We start from the raw sequence: 20,300 nt of genomic DNA, 5'->3' as shown, positions 1-20,300 counted from the left end.
CTGAGTCCAGCAGAGGTCAGCCAGGATGAGACTGAGAGGAAGCCACTGGATTCAGTCTTTGATGACCTCATAAGGAGCAGGACTGGTATAGGTGGTGATGGAAAACTCCAGATCACAGTGGGTTTAGAGATACAGGAGCTTCTTAGCTTTTTTCCAGAACTGCGAACATGAATGATAGAGAAGGATAAAGGGTAATAGCCTATGGGAGGCAGGATCCAGGGAAAGTTGTTATTATTATTTTTAGTTGTGAAGGAGCTTAAGCATACCTGGACTGCAGGGTGCTGGTCACAAAAGAGTGGCTGAGTATAAGAGGTAAATGGAGGAACTGATGAAGTCAGTTACCAGGGCAGAGACCTTAGGAAGGACCTGATTGGTTCTGTAAATTTCACATTTTCAGAACGAGAAATTTGAACCCATGGCCAACTGTAAGGTTTCTTTTCAGATTGGCAAATTTGTTTATATTTAAAATTGCATAAATCATATACAAGCTAAGTCATTTTTGTTTATACAATTTGTAATTCACTTCTACAAAAAGAGGGCTTCCCTGGTGGCTCATATGGTAAAGAATCTGCCTTCAATGCAAGAGACCGGGGTTCAATCACTGGGTTGGGAAGATCCTCTGGAGAAGGGGATGGCAACCCACCCCAGTATTCTTGCCTGGAAAAATCCAAGGACAGAGGAGCCTGGCTGGCTAGTTCATGGGGTCACAAACAGTTGGACACAACTGAGTGAGTAATACTTTACAAAAAGATAAAGAAATGTGAAAAAGGACTATTCAGATAAGTTGGGGTAGAGTTCTGCTGGGTAGGGTTGTCAAGTGGACCCAATTATGGGAGTAAGAGGTTTGGAACCAGGCAGGCAATGTACTGGAAAGTCTGGAAGCTTGGCTTCAAGTATTACTGAGCTGTCCAGGGGTTCATGAAGGCAGGCATTGAGGCACCAGCCATCGCTCTTTATAGCTAGATGGACACTGGATGTGAAATGTCCCTAAAAGTCCAGTATCTTACATAATATCTCTGTAGTCTAAGTTCATACAAAGCTAGTCATTCATTGTGGATATGTCAAGTTAATTTCTTGGTTCTGCTACTTAGAGTCATTAGCAGAGAGAAAAATATTCAACTGCCAATGATGTTGCCAGATAATGTTTGTGTTCATGGATTTTTAATAGAGCTCAAGTGTATTATTCAATACCAAAGTAAATTATGCTTGAATGGGGCCAGCCATCAGGGTTTTAAACCTCCTTTAACAATTTGGATTGTCAGAAGTAGAAATATCCTTTTTAACAGTCCTTGTGTTTATTAAATACATAGAATGTTAAGATTAAAAGAGGAGAGGTTAGAGATAATTTACTGTCATCTGCTTATTTGAAAAATAAGAAAATTTTGGTGCAAATAAGTCAGGATCAAGACCAGGTAGAAATTAATATCAGAACCAACACTGCAATGCAAGCAAGCCTAAGTAAGTGTAAGTATTTTGGTAAAATGTAACAATTGCAGTCTATCTACAGAAGACTGAGCCACAGGATAAAGCACAACTGAAAAAACAGGAGGAGAAGATAAAACCAGGGTTGCTTTGGAACCATTCAGAACTTTTTCAGATGAACCCATACTTCATTTATTAATTTTGGGAAAAATGTTAGGATCTCAACCATGAATTGCAAAGTGGGTTTCCTTTGAAGTCAGGTGGTCTGAGTTCCATCCATCCGTTTGGTCTTTGGTGTCCACTGTGTCTGAGACACTACCAGGAAGTCATTTCCAGGCTCAGCACCACCACTAACTCTCCATGGCCTGGGGATGCTAGTTTGCTCATTTATAAAATCAAGTGCCTGGGGAACCAGCAGAAAGAGGAGACCCTGGGGAGAGAATCCTGTTCTGAGTTGTGTTTGAAGAGGAGAATATGGGAGGAGTTGGAGAAACAGACACGGAGGGGCAGGTGATGTCAGTAGTGGGTTCATCCTGGAGGTCACAGTCTGACTCCACAGTACTAGGCTTCTGTTCATCCTCTGGGGCACAAGTCCGTCAGCAGTGGTGGAGGGGTCCTCTTCACACTTGTTGTTCAGGAGAGAGCCCTTCTTGAGGGAGGTCTCGTCTCCAGAGGTCCCCAGTGGACGCAGTGTAAACCCAAGGGAGCCCCGAAGCCCTCACTCTGGCTGCAGGGAACTAGAGGCACAATTTTCAGCACATAGAAGAAACCAATGAAATGAAACAACAGAACAGTAATACACAGCCTCCACCCCATTTCACGGAACCCGCAGCGGCAGTCTTTGTTTGCCAGAGGATCAATCTGTGTGATGCATGAATGACTAATAGATGCATGGCTGAACACAGGAATACGGGAACTGTTGTCATCTCTGCTCTTACAAGATCAGCGCCTCAGTGGAAAATTGAAGACGGCACATTTGGGAGCGTGTTGAGTGAAATTCACCTCCTGGCACAATGATTGATATTCAATCTCAATCTTTTGAGCCACATGAGAACTTAGATAACATTGCAGAAGCATGTCTTCTAGAATTTCATGCTGCTCTAATGAAAACAAGAGAGAAACTGGGTTTTTTGACTGCTATTGAAATGGTGATGGCACCATGGGGAAACTCATCAGAAAGCTCAGTTTACATTCAGGTTTCAACTAATCTGGTGATAAAGTGCACTTTCTGCTCAGTCCCTTTGAGTGGCTGGAGTCCTTAACCTCTGGCTTCCCTCTATGACACATGTGAACATTTCTTGCTCAGGCGACAGCAGGACCCACCTGCTGAGCAGAACTCTGTAGGTCAGCATGAACACCGCCCATTAGGTTTCCTTTCACGAAGGCCGAGGATTAAAGTGATCTCCGACCAACAGCTTAATTGCTTAATTAGAGGCTCTCTCCGGAGCCTTAAACTCATGTAGCTCCTCGAGCTCTTATTGATCTCGGAGAAATGCAGCTGTAGCCCGGTGTGAGATCAGAGGGGAAAGAGAGCAGCCAGAGCAGGACGGCTGGCCCCAGAGACTCCGGCCTCTGATTCCAGCATCCTCTTTGCTCAGCACAATGGAATGTCCGCCTTGTGAGAACCAGTGGGGAGCAGACGAAAGTGAGCAGCCCACAGTCCTGATCCAGCCTCTCATCCGGAGAAAATATCCGCTAGGGATACAGGACCGAGGACCAAAAAAACGCGGGACATGTTGAGTCACCCTTTGCTTTCTGAAGCTACTCTAGGAGAAAGAAAGCAAAATGTTGGATTTGAACTAGCGAATACCAGAGCGCCCCACCTCCAAACCCCACCCCAAAGCCACAGTGTTCTGTTTTTGTTCACAGTACTTAACATTGAGGCTCAGGCTGGGCGAATGTGAAACACAGTATCTTTGTTTTTATTTTTTAAGACCCTACCTATGATGTGTTTCCTTTGAAAACATCCATCATTTCTGAAACTGAGCAAAAAGACACAGGGATAAGAGAAGTCAGTACTTCAAAGAAACAATTCTTAAACAGTCCTTCTGTAAACATTTATTTTAAAAATAAATCCATGACAGAAATCAATCTCTTTCCCATCCTCTCCCTCTTGTATCTTCCCTTTCTCCTTCACTTCTCACCATAGAAAGCTGACTTTCCATTTGAGGATAGAATCTGATAATGATTAAGGATGATCTCTGATAATCTCTGTTAAACATTTTATTTTGTGGTTTGCTTTTGGTAACCCATTTAGCCATCTTGCCTCCCGGTGCCAAATGAGTTACCAAAACTGTGCCGGCACTTTACATCCCCAAGAGGGGAAAAAAAAAAATAACTGAATTGGAGCCAGTGTCCTCAGTCTGTGGACCCAAGCTTTGTTTTGTGCTTTGTTATATTTGCGTTTTATCTCAGAATCTCTTTAAAGTCTTGTTTATTCGTAAGGATAAAATGAGCTTCTTGGGTTTCTTTTCCTACCAACATTTCCAGTCATCTCTGAGTCCCTGCTTGCAACCACTGCAAATTAGCAGAGTTTATTGTCTCCTGTAAACTGTAACGCCGGAGTGCCACCATGTAGAACAAAGACTCAGGAGTGAGAGAGACCTGACACCAGATGTGCGCTGTGAATTTGCGATTTCATTTCAGAGGCGCATAGCTGGAAAATATCACTGACAGAGGAAACTGATGCTTCCTGCCCGTCCCCACCTGCAAGAAAAGCTGCTATAATGAGTAATATTTCCATTTCCTTCCTTACCTACATTTATGGCTTTAACAGCTTGGATAATTTCCTGGCAGATTCCCCTCCCCATCACTTAATATTTCCTCGGTCTTGGAACAGTTCCCATTCCCTAATGGGGATTCCATTTGCAGCCGTATTAGCTCCTTCTGTATGTATGGCACATGTGGATACATTTCACGGACTCTCATCCTCCACACTGACCTTGCGCCCTGATGAGAATGATGTCTTCTGTACCCTTAGATCTTAGCCTCTGCCACACATTTTGACCCCGATAAGCTTCAAAGTAATCCGAGCAGTAGACATGTGTTGCTAGAATGAATTAAAGTAAAGGCTAAAGACCAGGTTGAAAGCCTGGTCGAATTGAGGAAAGAAGCCTTGCTGATCCAGGGAGTCTGTGTTATACTAGAAAAAGGGCAGGAGTGGATGGATATCTGGATCCAAGACTGGAGCCAGGAGTTAGGAGTCAGGGATTTTGACGTTAGGTTTAGTGATGAAATAGCATCACCGACTCAATGGACATGAATTTGAGCAAACTCCAGGAGATAGTGAAGGCCAGATAAATCTCGTGTGCCGCAGTCCACGGGGTCACAAAGAGTCGGACACACAGCTTAGCAGCTGAACTGCAACAGCCTGGCCCCTGTGCCCTTTGTTCCAGGTTGTTCAGTGGGCCATGCTGGGAATCCCGCTCGTGTGCAGCGGGTGGAATGCATGCCAGCTGCCAACCACTCCACCCAGGCCTCGAATGAGACCTTCTGAAATGCCTTTAAGAATGCATGCTTGTAGGTCCAGAGAAAAGAGACTCGAGTTCAACTCTTTCCCAGGATTTTTTTTTAAGGAGACTATGGACATATCACTTTAGCTTCTTAGAATCATGTTCTCTCAGTATTCTGTCGTCAATGAGTAAAACTTGATTTTTATCTTTTTGGCTGGTTTAATGATAGTTGATCAAATGTCAGGCAGATGGGGTTTGTGTAGTGGCTCCATACTACCCAGCATGTGACTGTGAACAAGTTACTTATGTCTTCTGAGCCTCAGTTCTACCAACAGCAAAATGGAATTGTAAGAAAGAATTAAAAAAAATATACCTAAAGCATTAATCACAGTGTCTGTTACAGATAAGTGTTAGCTATTGCTTCTGATTTTTCTGTTACTACTATTTCTACATTTGTTACTACTCATGCTATGTTAAAGATCTTAATTTATCTTTTTTTTTTTAACATAAAAACAGTAAAATGTTTATTTTCTTAGAAAAAAAAGTGGGCAAGAGGGATTCAAAATGATTGTGATCACACTTCCGTCTGCTTCTGAGCAAAACTGATGTTGCAAGCTTGATCTTTGATTAAGAGACCCAGGTAATGAAACCTGCTGCTCGCTCCTATGTCACTTCCAGGAGTCATGTCACGACATGCTTTGAATTGATAATAGCGTCTCTACTTCTTCTTAGCAGAGAAACTAGGCTTGCCATAGCAACCATCCCATCTCCAAAGCGCAACAATGCCAGTGAGAAGCAAGGCTCTGGACTGCTGGGGGAGGCGGGGAGGAGGGAGGGGGGGAAAGGAGGTGCTTGTCTTAGAAGCAGAACCAGGCTAGAACAGGAGTTGGATATCTGAGTTCACCACTACCTCATCTTTTAGAAAACAGGTTGGAGAGCATCTGTAAAACCAACAGTATCTTTAAGGTGAAATTGCAGAATTTTGCTGCAGACCTGGACACTGAGAGAAGTGAAAAGTTGCAACAAGTTTTAACTAGCAGCAACAAAGAAAGTTAGATAACAGTTTTTGTTTGTTTTTAGTAATATTTCTTTGCAAGTTCATTAAGAAACACTGTAATTTAATGGGGCATACCATATGGAATGATCTTCTTTTGCTATAGTGCTGTTCACTGAAGAGAACCAACCTTTGCAAAGATTTCAACTGGGGTGTAACCTATTTACACAGTAGTAGCTCCTGGTTTGAGTGGTAGGATTGGTGCTGTGTGATATCTTCTTCTTCCGAACAGTAATCTCCACCGTTTTCAATTTTTTCATCCAGCATTCTGAAGAATTCTTGTTGGCTTTCAGAGATGTGCATGTTTGCTCTGGGTTGATGAACTAATCCTGGAATCTCTTTATTGGTTTTAAGTCTTACATTTGAACTGGCACTTTTTTCCAAGTTTTCTTGGTTCCTGGCTGCTATTTTCTGCTCCTCTTCTGCCCCATTTTTCACGTATTTGACCCCTTCCACTGGTTTGATCCTATACTCATCACCAAACACATCTCCGTTCTGGTAGTTCTTCCCTTTCTGGGCTTCCTCTTCATTTTGAACAGTGGCAACATGCTTGGCGGAGGCACAGCCCGTAGTCTCATTCAGTCAGCTTCAGCCGGGCTGAACTGCAAATCATCTCTACAGACATGGGGACATTTTTTTTTTTTTCTTTAGACACAGGGAAAATCCATCTTCTTGCTGAGTTGGTTAAGATGGATGCACCTCGGGCGCTCGCAGTGGAGCTGAAGGTGGCAAGCCTCCTGCCCCCCACCCTGGTCCTCCTCACAGGTTTTCTTCCTCCCTCCTCTTAATTTATCTTTTTTTAAAATATATATATATATATTTCCTGGCTGTGCTGGGTCTTCCTTGCTGCATGCCAGCTTTCTGTAGTTGCAGCAAGCGGGGACTGCTCTTTACTGCTGTATGTGGATTTCTCATTGTGGTGTCTTCTCTTGTTGTGGAGCACAAGCTCTAGGCACATGTGCTCAGCACTTGTAGTGCACAGGCTTAGTTGCTCCGCTGTATGTGGGATCCTCTGAACCATGGATCGAACCTGTCCCCTGCATTGGCATGTGGATTCCCAACCACTGGACCATCAGGAAAGTCCCTTTAACTAACATTTTTGAAAATTATGAACTTTAGATACACAGACCTGGATCCACAATCCTCAGTTCATCAGTAACTATCTTGATTAGTTTATGAGCAGACTCATTTTATCTTAAAGTATTTAAAAAAAAAATCTTAAAATATATATTATAAAATTTTTGCACTCTTCAGTGAATCATCTCAGTGAATGTTTTCACTTCATAAGTGGGTTATTCTCATACTGTCCAAAAGATTCACAAATGAGTTGAGAAGGAGAAAACAGTAGTGCAGTAAATGAAAATAAAAGCATATTCATATACATTCACAATTTGTTTGCATGGAAAGCTTAACTCTGAAGTTAAGATGGCATTGGCATACTTTGGGGAATGTAAAACATACTGTGTGTTTTGCTTTTGAATGAAAATAGTTTCCTCTTGCTCCAGTTTATGCTAATTTTAACCCACACATAGAGTGGGTTTATTTTCTCCCTGAGGAAGATGAAACTTAATAAAAGAAGAAGATAGATGCAGTAGAAATACATTCCCATCTCCTACTCACAAACATTCTGAGAGTACTTTTCAAGTTTATAGAAATGAAAATGCAAACATTTCTGAGGAAGCTAATGTTCATTTTCCCCTTCCTCATGTGTGCGCTGTGACGCTGTGAGCGCTGAGTGTTTCAGTAAGGGGACCACAACTCACTCCATTACCAGGGTTCTGATCCTGGAGGAGGGGGGCTGTGGGCTGCATTTTTACACGTTGCATTTGGATCAGGCTCTGTCCTTGGTTCTCAGTAAGGCAGCGCCTGTGATGCTCGTCTTTATTCAGTACACTTTGTTTTTTTAAAAAAGATTTTTGATGTGGACCACTTTTAAGGTCTTTTTTGAATTTGTTACAGTATTGCTTCTGTTTTATGATTTCTTGGCCACAAGGTATCTGGGATCTTAGCTCCCCGACCAGGGATCAAACCCACGCCCTCTGCATTGGAAAGTGCATTCTTAACCCGAGGACCACCAGAGAAGTCCCTACTCAGTATGATCTTAAAATGGACGGGGATACTCTTCCTTCCTTTTGCATCGGGTTTTACATTTCAGAAAGCACATTGAACGGTAGTGGTTGGCTGGAGACCGAATTAAAGGGGGACACAAATTCAGGCAGGGGGCGTTTCAGGCTGCTGTAGTGACCCAGGCAAGAGGGGGTGAAGTCCCACAACAAGACACTTGGTGGGGGGTGGGGAGGGAAGGGGTCCAGGAGACACAGCAGAGGCAGAACTGACGGAACGTAAGGCTCATTCCGTGGAGGGGCTAAGGCAGGAAGTGAAGGGGCAGGAGGAGTTAGGGGGAGGGGCGAGGACTTCAGTTTGAGACAGTGATTTCCATGGTTGATGGGACATACCAGCCGTGTTGTCTGGAATGTAGTCGGATGTCTGAGCCTAGAGCTTGGATTGAGGTCTGGACTACAGTTGTAGATACTGGCCAGCTAACAGATGTCTTGGAGATCTTAAAACAAAAACCATATCCTTGATAGAGTCCTGTCAGGCAGCAAAAGGCTAGATTAAATGGCATTAATGTCCATCTGGCTTTGATATTGCAGTTCAGTTATATGAAGAGCATATTTTCATGTCTCTGTGTTGGGATCACTTAATATGTCTGCCTGGCTAAACACATAAACTTTTAAAATATATACATTATTTAAAATTTTACATGTTCCTCATACCAAATTTCTAAAATACAGAAAAGAAAAAATAAGAAATGGACACCATCTATAATACTGCAAAACAGAGACAATTAATATATTGGCTCATTTCCTACAGAAACACACACATGCAAACATGCACGCCCCTATACCCACATACACAAAGGGAATTAAGAGAATACTGCACATCATTTTGTATCCTGTCTTTTTCACTTAGTTTATTTAATATATTTCTTCTTAGAAACAGTTTCTTTGGCCCTTTAATCAGTTACATGGACACCCTAGAATTGAGTTAAGCACTGGCTTATTACTGACCACTTAGATAACTTCTATTTTTTGCTTATTATAATAATACTTGGAAGAGCATCTTTGTATGTATATCTTAGTCTACATTTCCTGCAATTTCCTTTATATAGATTCTCTCTTCCTTCCTGAAAACATTATTACAAAATATTTTAAGTATTTTGTACTTAAAGACTACACAATGCATGTAAAGTATAGCATGAACAAAAACATCCTACTTGCTAAATGTCAATATTTCACCATGTTCGCTTCAAGTTCTTTCTTTTTTTTCCCCCAAAGAAATGAATTACTGAAGACATAGTGAGGCCCCATGGGTAAACCACACTCATTCCAGTCCCTGCCCCTGGCCCAGAGGAAACCATTTATGAGAAATTGGTTTATGATTCCCATGGCTATTTTGGTACTTTTTCATGGTATGTGGTTTCCACATACAGTATGTAGTATTGATCTGCATGTTTTAAAACTTGATGTAAATAATACAACGTGACACCTATTCTTCCATTCACTCCTTTCATTTAACAACCTGTTTTGAACATTTTTCTACACTGTGGTGTATTTAGATCTAGTTCACTGTGTTTGCCACTATACAAGCTTCTCCTCTATACTATGAGTCATGGACCCATTCTACTGTTAATGCACTTCTAAGTCTTCTAATATTGTGCTGGGGCAACCCTTATAGCAAGAAACATTATTGTCCATATTTCTGAATGTAGTCATGCAAGAGTTTACCTCAGGTAGCTATCTGGAAGTGAAAGAGTTGGCTTTTACATTTCCTATGTTGCCAACTTCCACTAAAAAATGGATACCTGAGAATTTATGTCTTTTAAGTCATTTAATTCTGGTGAACAATATGTACTACAATTTCATCTCAGTCCCATTGTACAGATTTGGTGGCTGAAGGACAGAGAAGGATTTGTCCACAGTAACATCACGTGGCATCTCTCCCACAGCAGTCATTCTCTGAGCACCTGCCAGGGTGTTTTGCTAAATAAACTTACCTTCTGGTTCTTCTCTTTGAAAGGGATTCTGCCACCTGCTTTTAAATAATGCATCCTCTTAAATAACATATATTTCCATCATCAGTAAGTACGTGGAAAGATGAAAGTTGCTTGGCTCCTTTATTTTCTCAAATTGTCTCTGGACTCTGACCTTTGGCCTCCATACATATCATCAGAAAGGAGTGCTAATCTCTCAGCGGAAAGGTTTTCCTTCCCATCACTGTGTGCTGGAGTGGACACTTTGAACTTTGAAAGGGGGTTGATATTTATTCAAATCTCCTTAGCATTTCAAACATCAAGTATTAAAGTTCATAGAAGTTTGGCTCAGCTCTGACTTTGGGCCACAGCTCAGGGTACAGAGGATCTCCCATGGCACTGTAATGTCACGTGTTCTGGGTACTCTGGGACCTGGGGTGGGTCCAGTGTCCTCTGCCCACCTTCTGCCTTCCTAGTTCCCTCGCGGTGCTGCTGAAGGGCTGGCACAGCTGGAGGGAGGGCACCTGGGCAGGTGTGAGTGGCTTGGTCCCTGCCCTTGATGGAACCTCCTCCACGGCCCACAGGGCCCAGAGAGCAGTTCCTCTTGTCCTCTTTCCCGCTGTGAATGGCCTCTTCCCTGCCATCATGTCTGCTGTGCATTTATACAGCCCAGTCCACAAGAGCGGAGCAACTTTTTTTCTTAATTCTGAGTTTTCCTCAACCTCAGTCCTTTATTCTCAGAGGCCATATACTCTTACATATATTCACTTACTCATTTGTTCATCAGACGTTTGCTGTTTGTTATGTGCCTGGTTCTATTCTTTTTTTTAAAAAAATCTCTTATTTTTGTATGGTAATGGAGAGCTCAGGTATTTTGAACGTGTTTGCTGGTATCTGGAAATGTAACAAACTCTGGATACTTTGTCAAGACACTGATTAACTTCCAGAAGAACTTAGCTTACTACTTAACCAGGTCTGCCTCTGTTTTTAGAGCTTCTGGAACTCTAAGGGATGGTGGCCACTTTTCCTTTTGTGGATTCATAATTTTATTCAAAATTTTATTTTACTAGAGTTACCTAGAAATGAGTTAGTTGTACTGTATAGTTTTTTGTTTGTTTTGTTTTGTGTATTTCTCTGACTTTTTCCACCTAAGCGACAGATCAGAAAATTAATTTCCAGTCCTAGGAAACCCTTGGCAGTAGACTTAAAGAAGACTATAATAAGACTTAAATAAGTTATGCTGCTGCTGCATCACTTCCATCGTGTCCGACTCTGTGCGACCCCACAGACGGCAACCCACCAGGCTCCCCCGTCCCTGGGATTCTCCAGGCAAGAACACTGGAGTGGGTTGCCATTTCCTCCTCCAGTGCATGAAAGTGAAAAGTGAAAGGGAAGTCGCTCAGTTGTGTCCGACTCTTCGCGACCCCATGGACTGCAGCCTGCCAGGCTCCTCCGCCCATGGGATTTTCCAGGCAAGAGTACTGGAGTGGGTTGCCATTGCCTATACGAATATATTATACATGTAGCCAGTAATATAATTTGCTAACTTTGTTTTGGAAACTAAATGGAAGTAAAGGAAATGTTTATTGATAATTTTTATGACTTCAGACTTTTTAAAAATAGCAGTAAGTTTTCTTATATTTTCTTCCCTCCAGTTTCTTTCTTATAATTTTATAAATTAAAACTTGATTTGACATTACGAGTGTTAAGAATTACTCTTAAATAAAAGAATTGCTATTCCAAACTTAAAGAAAAAGACTCAGCTCTCTCCTTAATAACCTGAAGTTATATACTCTCATAAAATGGTAATTAGGAATTTACAACTTAATAACTATTACACACAATTTAAAGAGAAGTAACATGAAATGATATAGAATTTGGAGAGGGAAGAATTAAGTTTTGGGCTCTGCTACTCACTAGCTCTTTGATCTTGGGTCACTAGCTTCCATTGTCACTATCACCCATTGGATGAGACAGTATCCACACTAGCACGCTTTGAAGTCTCACTTTCGTCACTAAAAAAAAAAAAAATCACACAGTGTTGAAGACTAGTTTAGAGGTATTGCAATGGTGCTTGTAAAATTACGGCATGCTAATCAAATGTGGGGTGTCACTGGTATATAATTTTGATGTAGGGACATTTGGAAACACTCTATTTTGGATCCATTCCTTGTGAAGCAATGTCCCAGCCATGTGAATTTCAGCCAAAATCCTGTGATTCCTGAATCTCTGGGTAGGAAGTTTGGAAACATGGAGACCTCCTAGAAAATGTGGTTTTTCAAAGAATCCCCAGGGAAATGACTCATTCATGTGATTTTCTGAATTTTCTAATTCTAATCTTCATTTTCTACTGTCCTTATTTTGTCTAAAGAGAATCACAATAAAAAAGACAGCTTAGAAAGGGGTGGAACAGTATCTGCTACTCTCCAGACCTCTGAATTTGGAGAGAAATAAAGGAAATTAGAAGAGTCTTGCCTTTGTGAGTACATGGACTTGTAAAAATCCTCTAAAAGTGTATGTACTGTTGATGATGGTATTTGTTCTTCGAGGAACTGTGTGATTTGTGACATTAGTGAGGTCTCTGTACATCTGTGATCTTCTTCTTGAAAATGGAGAGTCTTGGGAGGAGAAATGGGATAGTATATGTGAAAGGCTGTATCCAGTTTCTGGCACATAGTAAACATTTAATGAATGGTTGCTGTTATTAATATTATCATCCCCCCCAAAAAAGGAACTTATTTCCCCTGGCTTAAAGATTCATGGGCTTCTCTGGTGGCTCAGCTGGTAAAGAATCCGCCTGCAGTGCAGGAGACCTGGGTCTGATTCCTGGGTTGGAAAGATCCCCTGAAGAAGGGAACAGCTACCCACTTCAGTATTCTGGCCTGGAGAATTCCATGGACAGAGGAGCCTGGTGAACTATAGTCCATGACAATGGACAATGGAGTTCCAAGGCAATGAGAAAATTCAGTTTCACACAGCGATTCAGCAATCTGGAGCAGGGGTAAGGGGGTGGGGTGGGGAGTCTGTAATTTAAACTCCATTCCACTGGCTCATATGGAAGGTCAGCCAAGTCCCAGCACAGAACTGAACAGACACAGAACCCTATATATTTTAAAATAATGAGGTAATTTTCTATTAATAAATCAGGCTCATATCACTATATCACTTGAAAGAATTCTACCATTTCTCTTCTTCTTGACCATAACCCTATGAAGAGCAACAAGTTCCAGCAAATGCTGAGTTTCTGAAAATGAATGATTCCTCATCATTATTTCTCATGTATTTGCTCCAATATTCATTGTTGCATCAGCATGTTTTGTGAGACTGGTACGTGATGTAACTGTCCTGGAGTCACGAGAGGATGAGAGTGGGGAAAGGCATGGCATTTATAGACATCCAGGGACCTCATGGTGAGTTTCTTCGACATGGAAACTCCCACTGAAATGTCTGAAGAGTTCCTAGAAATGACCAAGGACTCAGACATTCTGACAGATCTGAGTGACCGGACAATAGAATAAAGCACTGGGTTACAGCAAATGTGTTTTCTTTCTTTTTAAGAAAAAACAATTATTATTATTTGGCTGTGCTGGATCTTTATTGTTGCATACAGGCTTTCTCTAGTTGCTGCGAACAGGGGCTCTTCTTCCTTGCAGTGCACTGGCTTCTCTTTGTGGTGGCTTCTCTTGTTGCGGAGCACTGGCTCTAGGGCAAACGGGCTCAGGAATTGTAGCGCTTGGTGTTAGTTGCTCTGTGATGTATGGAATCTTCCTGAACAGGAATCGAACCCGTTACCTGCATTGGCATTGGCAGGCAGATTCTTAACCACTGGACCACCAGGGAAGTCCAAATGTGTTTTCCAGGTTGCCGATGCGCAGATAGATACTCCACAGAACAGGGCCTTGTAGATGCTGATCTGAAGTCCTGAACCACCATGTACCCAGTTGCCTTTCTTTGTAGGCATTTGATGGTGTAAGCTCTGCAACTGCCCGCCTTGCCGGTGTGTGTGGAAGACAGCAACTGAGGAACCCCATCATATCTTCCGGAAACAGCCTCTTCTTGCGATTTCAGTCTGGCCCTTCCAGACAGAGCCGGGGTTTTCGCGCTCACTTCAGACAAGGCAAGTTCCGTGTGGTCTCCCAAGGCGCAGACCATCTGTCCTTACCTCCCCCTCTTGGTGCTGCAATAAAATGAGACTAGTCCTTGGAAATTGTTCCCAGCTTTCCACTTAATGTGCGACACTTTAAGAAGAACAAAGGAGCCATGGTTTGCAATGATTCTAACTGTTGGGACTTTTAACTCTGTCTTTGTCCTCCAGATCTCTGTATTCCTCAAACAGGTTGTCAGAATTATACTGAAAAGTGTCTTTAATATTAGAGACACTTGTAAAGAAGTATTTATCCAAATTCATTCATTCATAGATAAATGACCTAGCATTTATCTAAGATTTTATACTCAGAGATACACTGCTATAATTTGCAAGACTTGTAACATAGAGTCAGATTCTAAGCCTTGAGGTAGTGGTTGCCCTTCACCTGAAGAATCAATGTTGTTTTCTGTTGTCTTTTTCTTTTCTTTCTTTTTAGATTTTATGTGGACCTTTAAAAAAAATCTTTTGAATTTGTTATACTATTGTTTCTGTTTTTATTTACTTATTATTTATTTTTGGCTAAGAGGCATGTGGCATCTTAGCTCCCCCACCAGGGGTCAAACCCACACCCACTGCCTTGGAAGGCAAAGTCTTAACTGCTGTCTCACCTGGAAGTGTGTCCACCCCCCCCCCCCCCACACCCCACCCCATTGTCTTTTTCTTAAATCACCACTTTCTGCTAGAGACCTTTCCATCCATTGCCTTTTGTCTGGTATTCTTAGAGGTTAACCCTTTGCCCACCATCAGAGATGGAACCTAGAGCTGGAGGGGCTCCTGTCTGCTGAATGTGCCTGTGATTTTATTTTTTCAGAGGATTCCTGTCCTTTCAAATAAGTGTGGTCTCTTTGGTCATTTCATCTGTTTCAGTGGACCCGCTTGCTCATTTTCTGTAGTAAAGAGCCCTGGCCAGGAAGAGTTTTTGGGTGGAGGTCCCCTGAGGTTGCAATGTAGACTGCGGAGCAAGACTGATCACAGAGTTCTTTCAAAGAACAGTTTCTTAACACTTTTTCTCCTAACTAATCACTTACATTTCACTTCAGAGCTAAAAAAAGTCCCCAACAGGTCTTCTCTGGGCTACTACAGCAGCGTCCTTGGGCTCACGTATTCCTCCCAAGTCAGTGTGTAGTCGTGAGTTCTGACCCTGACCTTCAGTGTACCGTCGTCTGTCCTGACTCCGCACTAGGCAGGGAGTGGAGCCCCATCGTCTCTGGATGTTCTCCATGGGGCGGAACCTGCCTGTCTTTTCTCAGCACTGCCCTGACTCTCCTCACACGCCCCACACGTCACCCCATACCCTCCTCTCTATCTTGTTCAGGCTGCCCTCTCCCTAGACCACTCTTCCTCACCCGACTCCTCCTTCAGCACCATCCCCCTTTTGACACACCTCGTACACTCCCCGGCTCTCAGCAGACACCCCCATCTTCTGTTCCCCCTGGGATCTGCACGTCCCTGATAGCACACAACTGCCCGTATGAAGTCTCTGTCAACTGAGTATTTACTTTCCTAAAAATGAAGTCAGTCGTTAAGAGATTATCCCTGTGCCTATAGTTTACGAGTGGGTAAAGTAAGTGAATCGATGCCAGACTTCCTTTGAAAGATTCAGGCAGTTCATAACCATTTAATCTGTTCTTTGCCACTCCCCACTTCTGGTAATTGAAGAACCCTGTTATAAATGTAGAGCACATTGCCACTTTCTCATGGTTCATGTGCAGCTTCCTTGGCAGAGAACTTCCTTGATATGCCCTTTAGAAATAAGGAAACATCATTTATGTTTTCATTCTTCAAATAATTGTTCTGGAGAATCAGTAGAAATCAAAAGTGTATGACATAAGTGTGTATCTATGTGTTCTTCAGCCTGTGGCGGCCACATCCTCACCGACTCCGTTGATACTATCTCCTCTCCACTGTTCCCAAACAACTATCCGAAAAATCAGAACTGCAGCTGGATAATTCAAGCTCAGCCTCCCTGTAAGTAACAAAAATAAAAAAGAATCCAGGATGCATCGTGTCTGTGGGAAAGTCCAGCTATGACTCACGTTCTTATCTCCTCGCTGGTAACAATTGATGGCCTTCCTCTCCTGTTTTTGGAAGTCCTAATTCCTCATGTGCAGGAGAACAAGGGCTTCCTAATCTGGTAGGAAGTAATTTTTGCTCTTTATTCTTAATTAATTTTCTTTTTATAAGTTTCAAGGCCTAGCAAAGGAAATAACAAAGCGAAAACCTATAACCTAGTAGAAATGACAGGCATGTGAAATTGGGGATTAACAAAAATACTGGATGAATAAATAGTTTTTGACTATTTGTCTTGACTGTAGTAGGTGCTCAAGGAAGACACTAAATGAATAAATGAACAATAAGAACCATAGACTAGAGAGTTAATAACTTATACTTTGGGGATGCAATGCCATGAGCATATTGGTCTTCAGTCAAGGTGGAAGTTAATGATAAAGCCTGATCTCTCTTGATTATAAAATATATTTTTAAAAGTCCCAGCATAGGCCTTGAAGAAGCATTCAATAAGTGCTTACACTGTGTTCTTTTTAGAATCCTAGAATCTTTCTGATCTGGTAACAATCTAGTGGTAAGGATTACTATCCACATTTTACAGAGAAAATGAGGAGACCACTAAGAACTCAAGCAAAATGACCGTGAGGAGGGTGACCCCGGGGCCATTGTGAATCTTGTTTCAAAGGAGCCCTGCTCTTCTTGAGGTTTTCAGGGGAAATTGATGACTTCAGACATAATGTGGGAAAAGCATTAAGTTCTTGACTCCACTCTCTAATTAATGACCTGTGTGATAATAGGAAAGTCACTTAGGCTCACAATGCCCCATTAGCTAATCTAACAAATGAAGGGTTTGGCTTAAATATTCTCTAACATTTTTTCTAGGGATGTAAAACATTAGCAAAAGGGTATCTTTATTGCTCTGCATATGATTTGGGGGTCAGTGATGTAACCCTTAGCCAAAGAAAGTAGCCAGCCAGTCAGGAACCAGTCCTTGGATAAAGAAGCTCCCGGCCTTGAGTCCTGCAGCCTTGCCCCTAAGGATAGTTTCTAAACAGTTGTAAAGCTCTTAGATGAAAGAGCTCACTGGTGTAAAGACAGCAAAAGGAAAATATCCTATTCTAAAAATTCAAGACCCTGGAAGAAAACAAAAGGAAAATGGACCCCGACTCAGACTATTCTGCAAGTAATTCAAAGCTTTCTTTAAAAATGACTGAACCTCCATGTCCCTGCTTCTGGACTTAAAGTAACACAGAAAATGCTAGGATATCTGTGTCAGGGAGGAAAAAGTATCTTATTTACAAGCACAAGTAAAGAATCAGAATCTAAGGAAGCTATTAAGAAAAATACTTCTGAGAGAAACACAGCAACAGCTGATACTTTCCCCATCATCCATGAAGTAAACCCACCCCAGGGCTCTCTTACCAGCACCAGCATTTCAGAGTCTACGGACATTTTAAAAAGCTTTTCAGTTACTCTTCAGACAAAAAACTTTTAGGACAGCGGTGGTTACTTCTCCTCTGTGCCCCTGTCGTCTTGTGCACAACTGTTAAATTCATCAGTTCTTTGCCAGAGAACCAGCAGGTGAAAGGATCAGGGGTGAAATCTTGTTCCCTGTATGTTTTGTTTGCCAGAACTTTATTAAACAGTTTTCCCTTCTTCCCTTACAGTCAGTCACATCACCCTATCCTTCAGCCACTTTGGCCTTGAAAGCAGCACACCATGTACCCGAGATTTTGTAGAGGTGTTGGACGGCAGCCATGACGACGCACCCCTCCGCGGTATGCCCTGCTCGCTCTCTCACTTCTGTGGCCTGGGCTTTTTGCAGTTTCTGTACTTACGTGTGTATATGCTGTCATCAGAGGTTGGAATGTTTCCAATAGCTGCGAAGACTGTCATAAGCCAAGTAAAGATACTGAGAGGCTGAGGAAGCAGGATTCAATGTAGGGTTTGAGAGACTCAGCTCATTCATCTTCAAAGACATGAATAGTTTATGTATTTTTTTTTAATTGAAAAGTTGCAACTGCTTTAAACAGTAGTAAAATGCAATCCCTTCTAACATTAGATAGTATTCTGTGGGAAATTTCTTGTTACTATTTGACCACAGTTCTCATGTTCAAATTGAGCATGTTTCTTCTGGTTTTGTCCTCAGTGGAAGAAAAGTAATGGATAGATGGATGGATAGATAGATAGCTGTAATGGATAGGTAAATACATACATACATATATATATATATATATATATATATATACACACACACACACACACACATTGGATGGATGGATGGATGGTTGGTTGGTTAGATGGATGGATGGTTGGATGAATAGAATAGATAGATGATAGGTAGATAGATAGACAGACAGACAGGCAGGTAGATATTATGGAGTTCTGCTTGTAAGACATCCCAGTAAAATTAAAGAACGTTGCTTATAGTTTCTGTAATGTTCTCAAACAAAATAATCTCAGGTTATTTTGGGAAGATCCCCTGGAGAAAGGAATGGCTACCCACTCCAGTATTCTGGCCTGGAGAATTCCATGGACAAAGGAGCCTGGCATGTATACATGTATCTATATACATATAATTCCATATACAGAGAAGCCTGGTGGTCTACAGTCCATGGGTTCACAGAGAGTCAGACATGTGTGAGCGACTTTCACTCACTCACTCATTTAAGCGTCCTCTATGAGTCACTCCTGTTTGAGCTTTGCCACTCCAGCTCCTTATCCTGCAGTAGAAGACAGTTTCCATCAGAGAAGGGACTTTGTTTTGCTCATGACTGTGTTCTCAGTACCCAGAACAGTGCCTGAGATGATAGTAGGCAATTGACGAATGCTCTCTGTGGACTTCTGCTTATATTCTTTGTGACTTTTGTCTGTAAGCATTTGACCATGGTCAAGGATATATTATTTAACAGACACTTATCTAACCTTGCAGTGAGCACTACTCTGAACTTTATAATAGTAAACTTTATAAATAGTACTATTTATAGTACTATACTATAGTGCTATAGTACTATTTTTTTTATAAAGTTCTATTTATTAAAAAACTTTATAAATAGTAACTCAATTCTTATAACCTTATGACATAGAACTTCATTATTATCCATGTACCTGTTTCTCAAGTGGAGAAACTGAGGCACAGAGAACTTGAGTAGCTTGACTCCCATCGCATAGCTGGTAAGTAGCTGAGCCTGGAGGTGAATTCAGGTGTTCTGGCTCCAACATCCACAGTTTCTCAGCTACTGTGTCTTGCTGTTAAGTATTAGCCCACTTCTTTGTGCAGGTGCCTACTGACCTGGAGAGTTACATTTGGAAGTTATCTGTGTTTCCCTTACCTTCCCCTCACAGTCTTTATCATATTTATAAATGTGTTCACGGTTTATTTTGAATCATCAGGCATCATCCCAAACACTGACCCTGATCTAAGTGGTTCTCTAGCAGTGGTTTCTTCTGTTTGCTTTGGTCTCTCGTGATTTTAGTGAATACATGTTGGCATATCATCATTCATTCTCCTTGTCAATATCATCATTATTTAGGCCGATACTGTGGCCGCTCCATGCCCCATCCTATCACTTCCTTCAGTAATGCTCTGACGCTGAAGTTCATCTCGGATTCTACAGTGAGTTTTGGTGGTTTCCACGCCACATATGCTGCCTCCACGTCAGGTAAGAAATGTTAGCAAGTGGTGCTATTAGGTTAAGAGGAATGTGTAGAAAATCCTTGATTTATTATTTGGGATTCCCTTACATTTTGTGTTCTGAACTAGTTTCGTAGATCACCTCTGTGACTCATTTTACGGTCTTTCAAATTTGGTTAACATGCTTCTAAATTTTAACAGCTGTGAACTCTGTACCACATCTTCCTTATCCATTAACAGACATTTGTTTCCATACCTTGACTATAGTGACTAATGCTGCTCAGGGTGAGCACTGGAAGTGGGGAGAATTGGTTGGGATGATCTTGGGTGACTTGCTTGCCAGTGTGTCCTCATTCTCCTTCTTGATATGTTTATTAAGGGAGCCCCTGATGGACAGTGTCCAGTGGTGTCTCTTACAGGGGGACAACTGCCATTCTTCAGTCTCCCTGGCCTGACAGCTGCTCTCAGGCGGGGCTGGGTGTCTTCAGGGATGCAGGATAGACCATGGCACATGGGGAGAAGGGGAAAGAGGAGCACCCAGTAAGAGGCTG

The 20,300-nt window shown here is 41.9% G+C and overlaps 2 protein-coding genes across 7 annotated transcripts in view; one reads left to right on the top strand and one right to left on the bottom strand.

The window, feature by feature from the left end:
* CUBN (cubilin) overlaps positions 1-20,300 on the top strand; it is a 282,579-nt gene that overhangs the window by 147,542 nt on the left and 114,737 nt on the right. For all 6 annotated transcript variants that reach the window (XM_061126294.1, XM_061126293.1, XM_061126296.1 and 3 more), the window contains 4 exons: positions 13,919-14,078; positions 15,963-16,076; positions 17,783-17,893; positions 19,649-19,777. In XM_061126294.1, the coding sequence (XP_060982277.1) occupies positions 13,919-14,078; positions 15,963-16,076; positions 17,783-17,893; positions 19,649-19,777 (514 nt within the window). The remainder of the gene's footprint in view (positions 1-13,918; positions 14,079-15,962; positions 16,077-17,782; positions 17,894-19,648; positions 19,778-20,300) is intronic.
* LOC133045243 (uncharacterized protein C1orf21-like) lies at positions 5,788-6,507 on the bottom strand (the record flags this gene model as incomplete). The annotated part of the gene is made up of 1 exon (XM_061127543.1): positions 5,788-6,507. A coding segment is annotated over one exon (420 nt), but the record flags the coding sequence as incomplete, so codon positions are not given.

Source organism: Dama dama, chromosome 23 (genome assembly GCF_033118175.1).
Source record: "Dama dama isolate Ldn47 chromosome 23, ASM3311817v1, whole genome shotgun sequence".
In the NCBI taxonomy this organism is placed as follows: Eukaryota; Metazoa; Chordata; class Mammalia; order Artiodactyla; family Cervidae; genus Dama; species Dama dama.
This window is presented reverse-complemented; position numbering and strand designations above follow the sequence as displayed.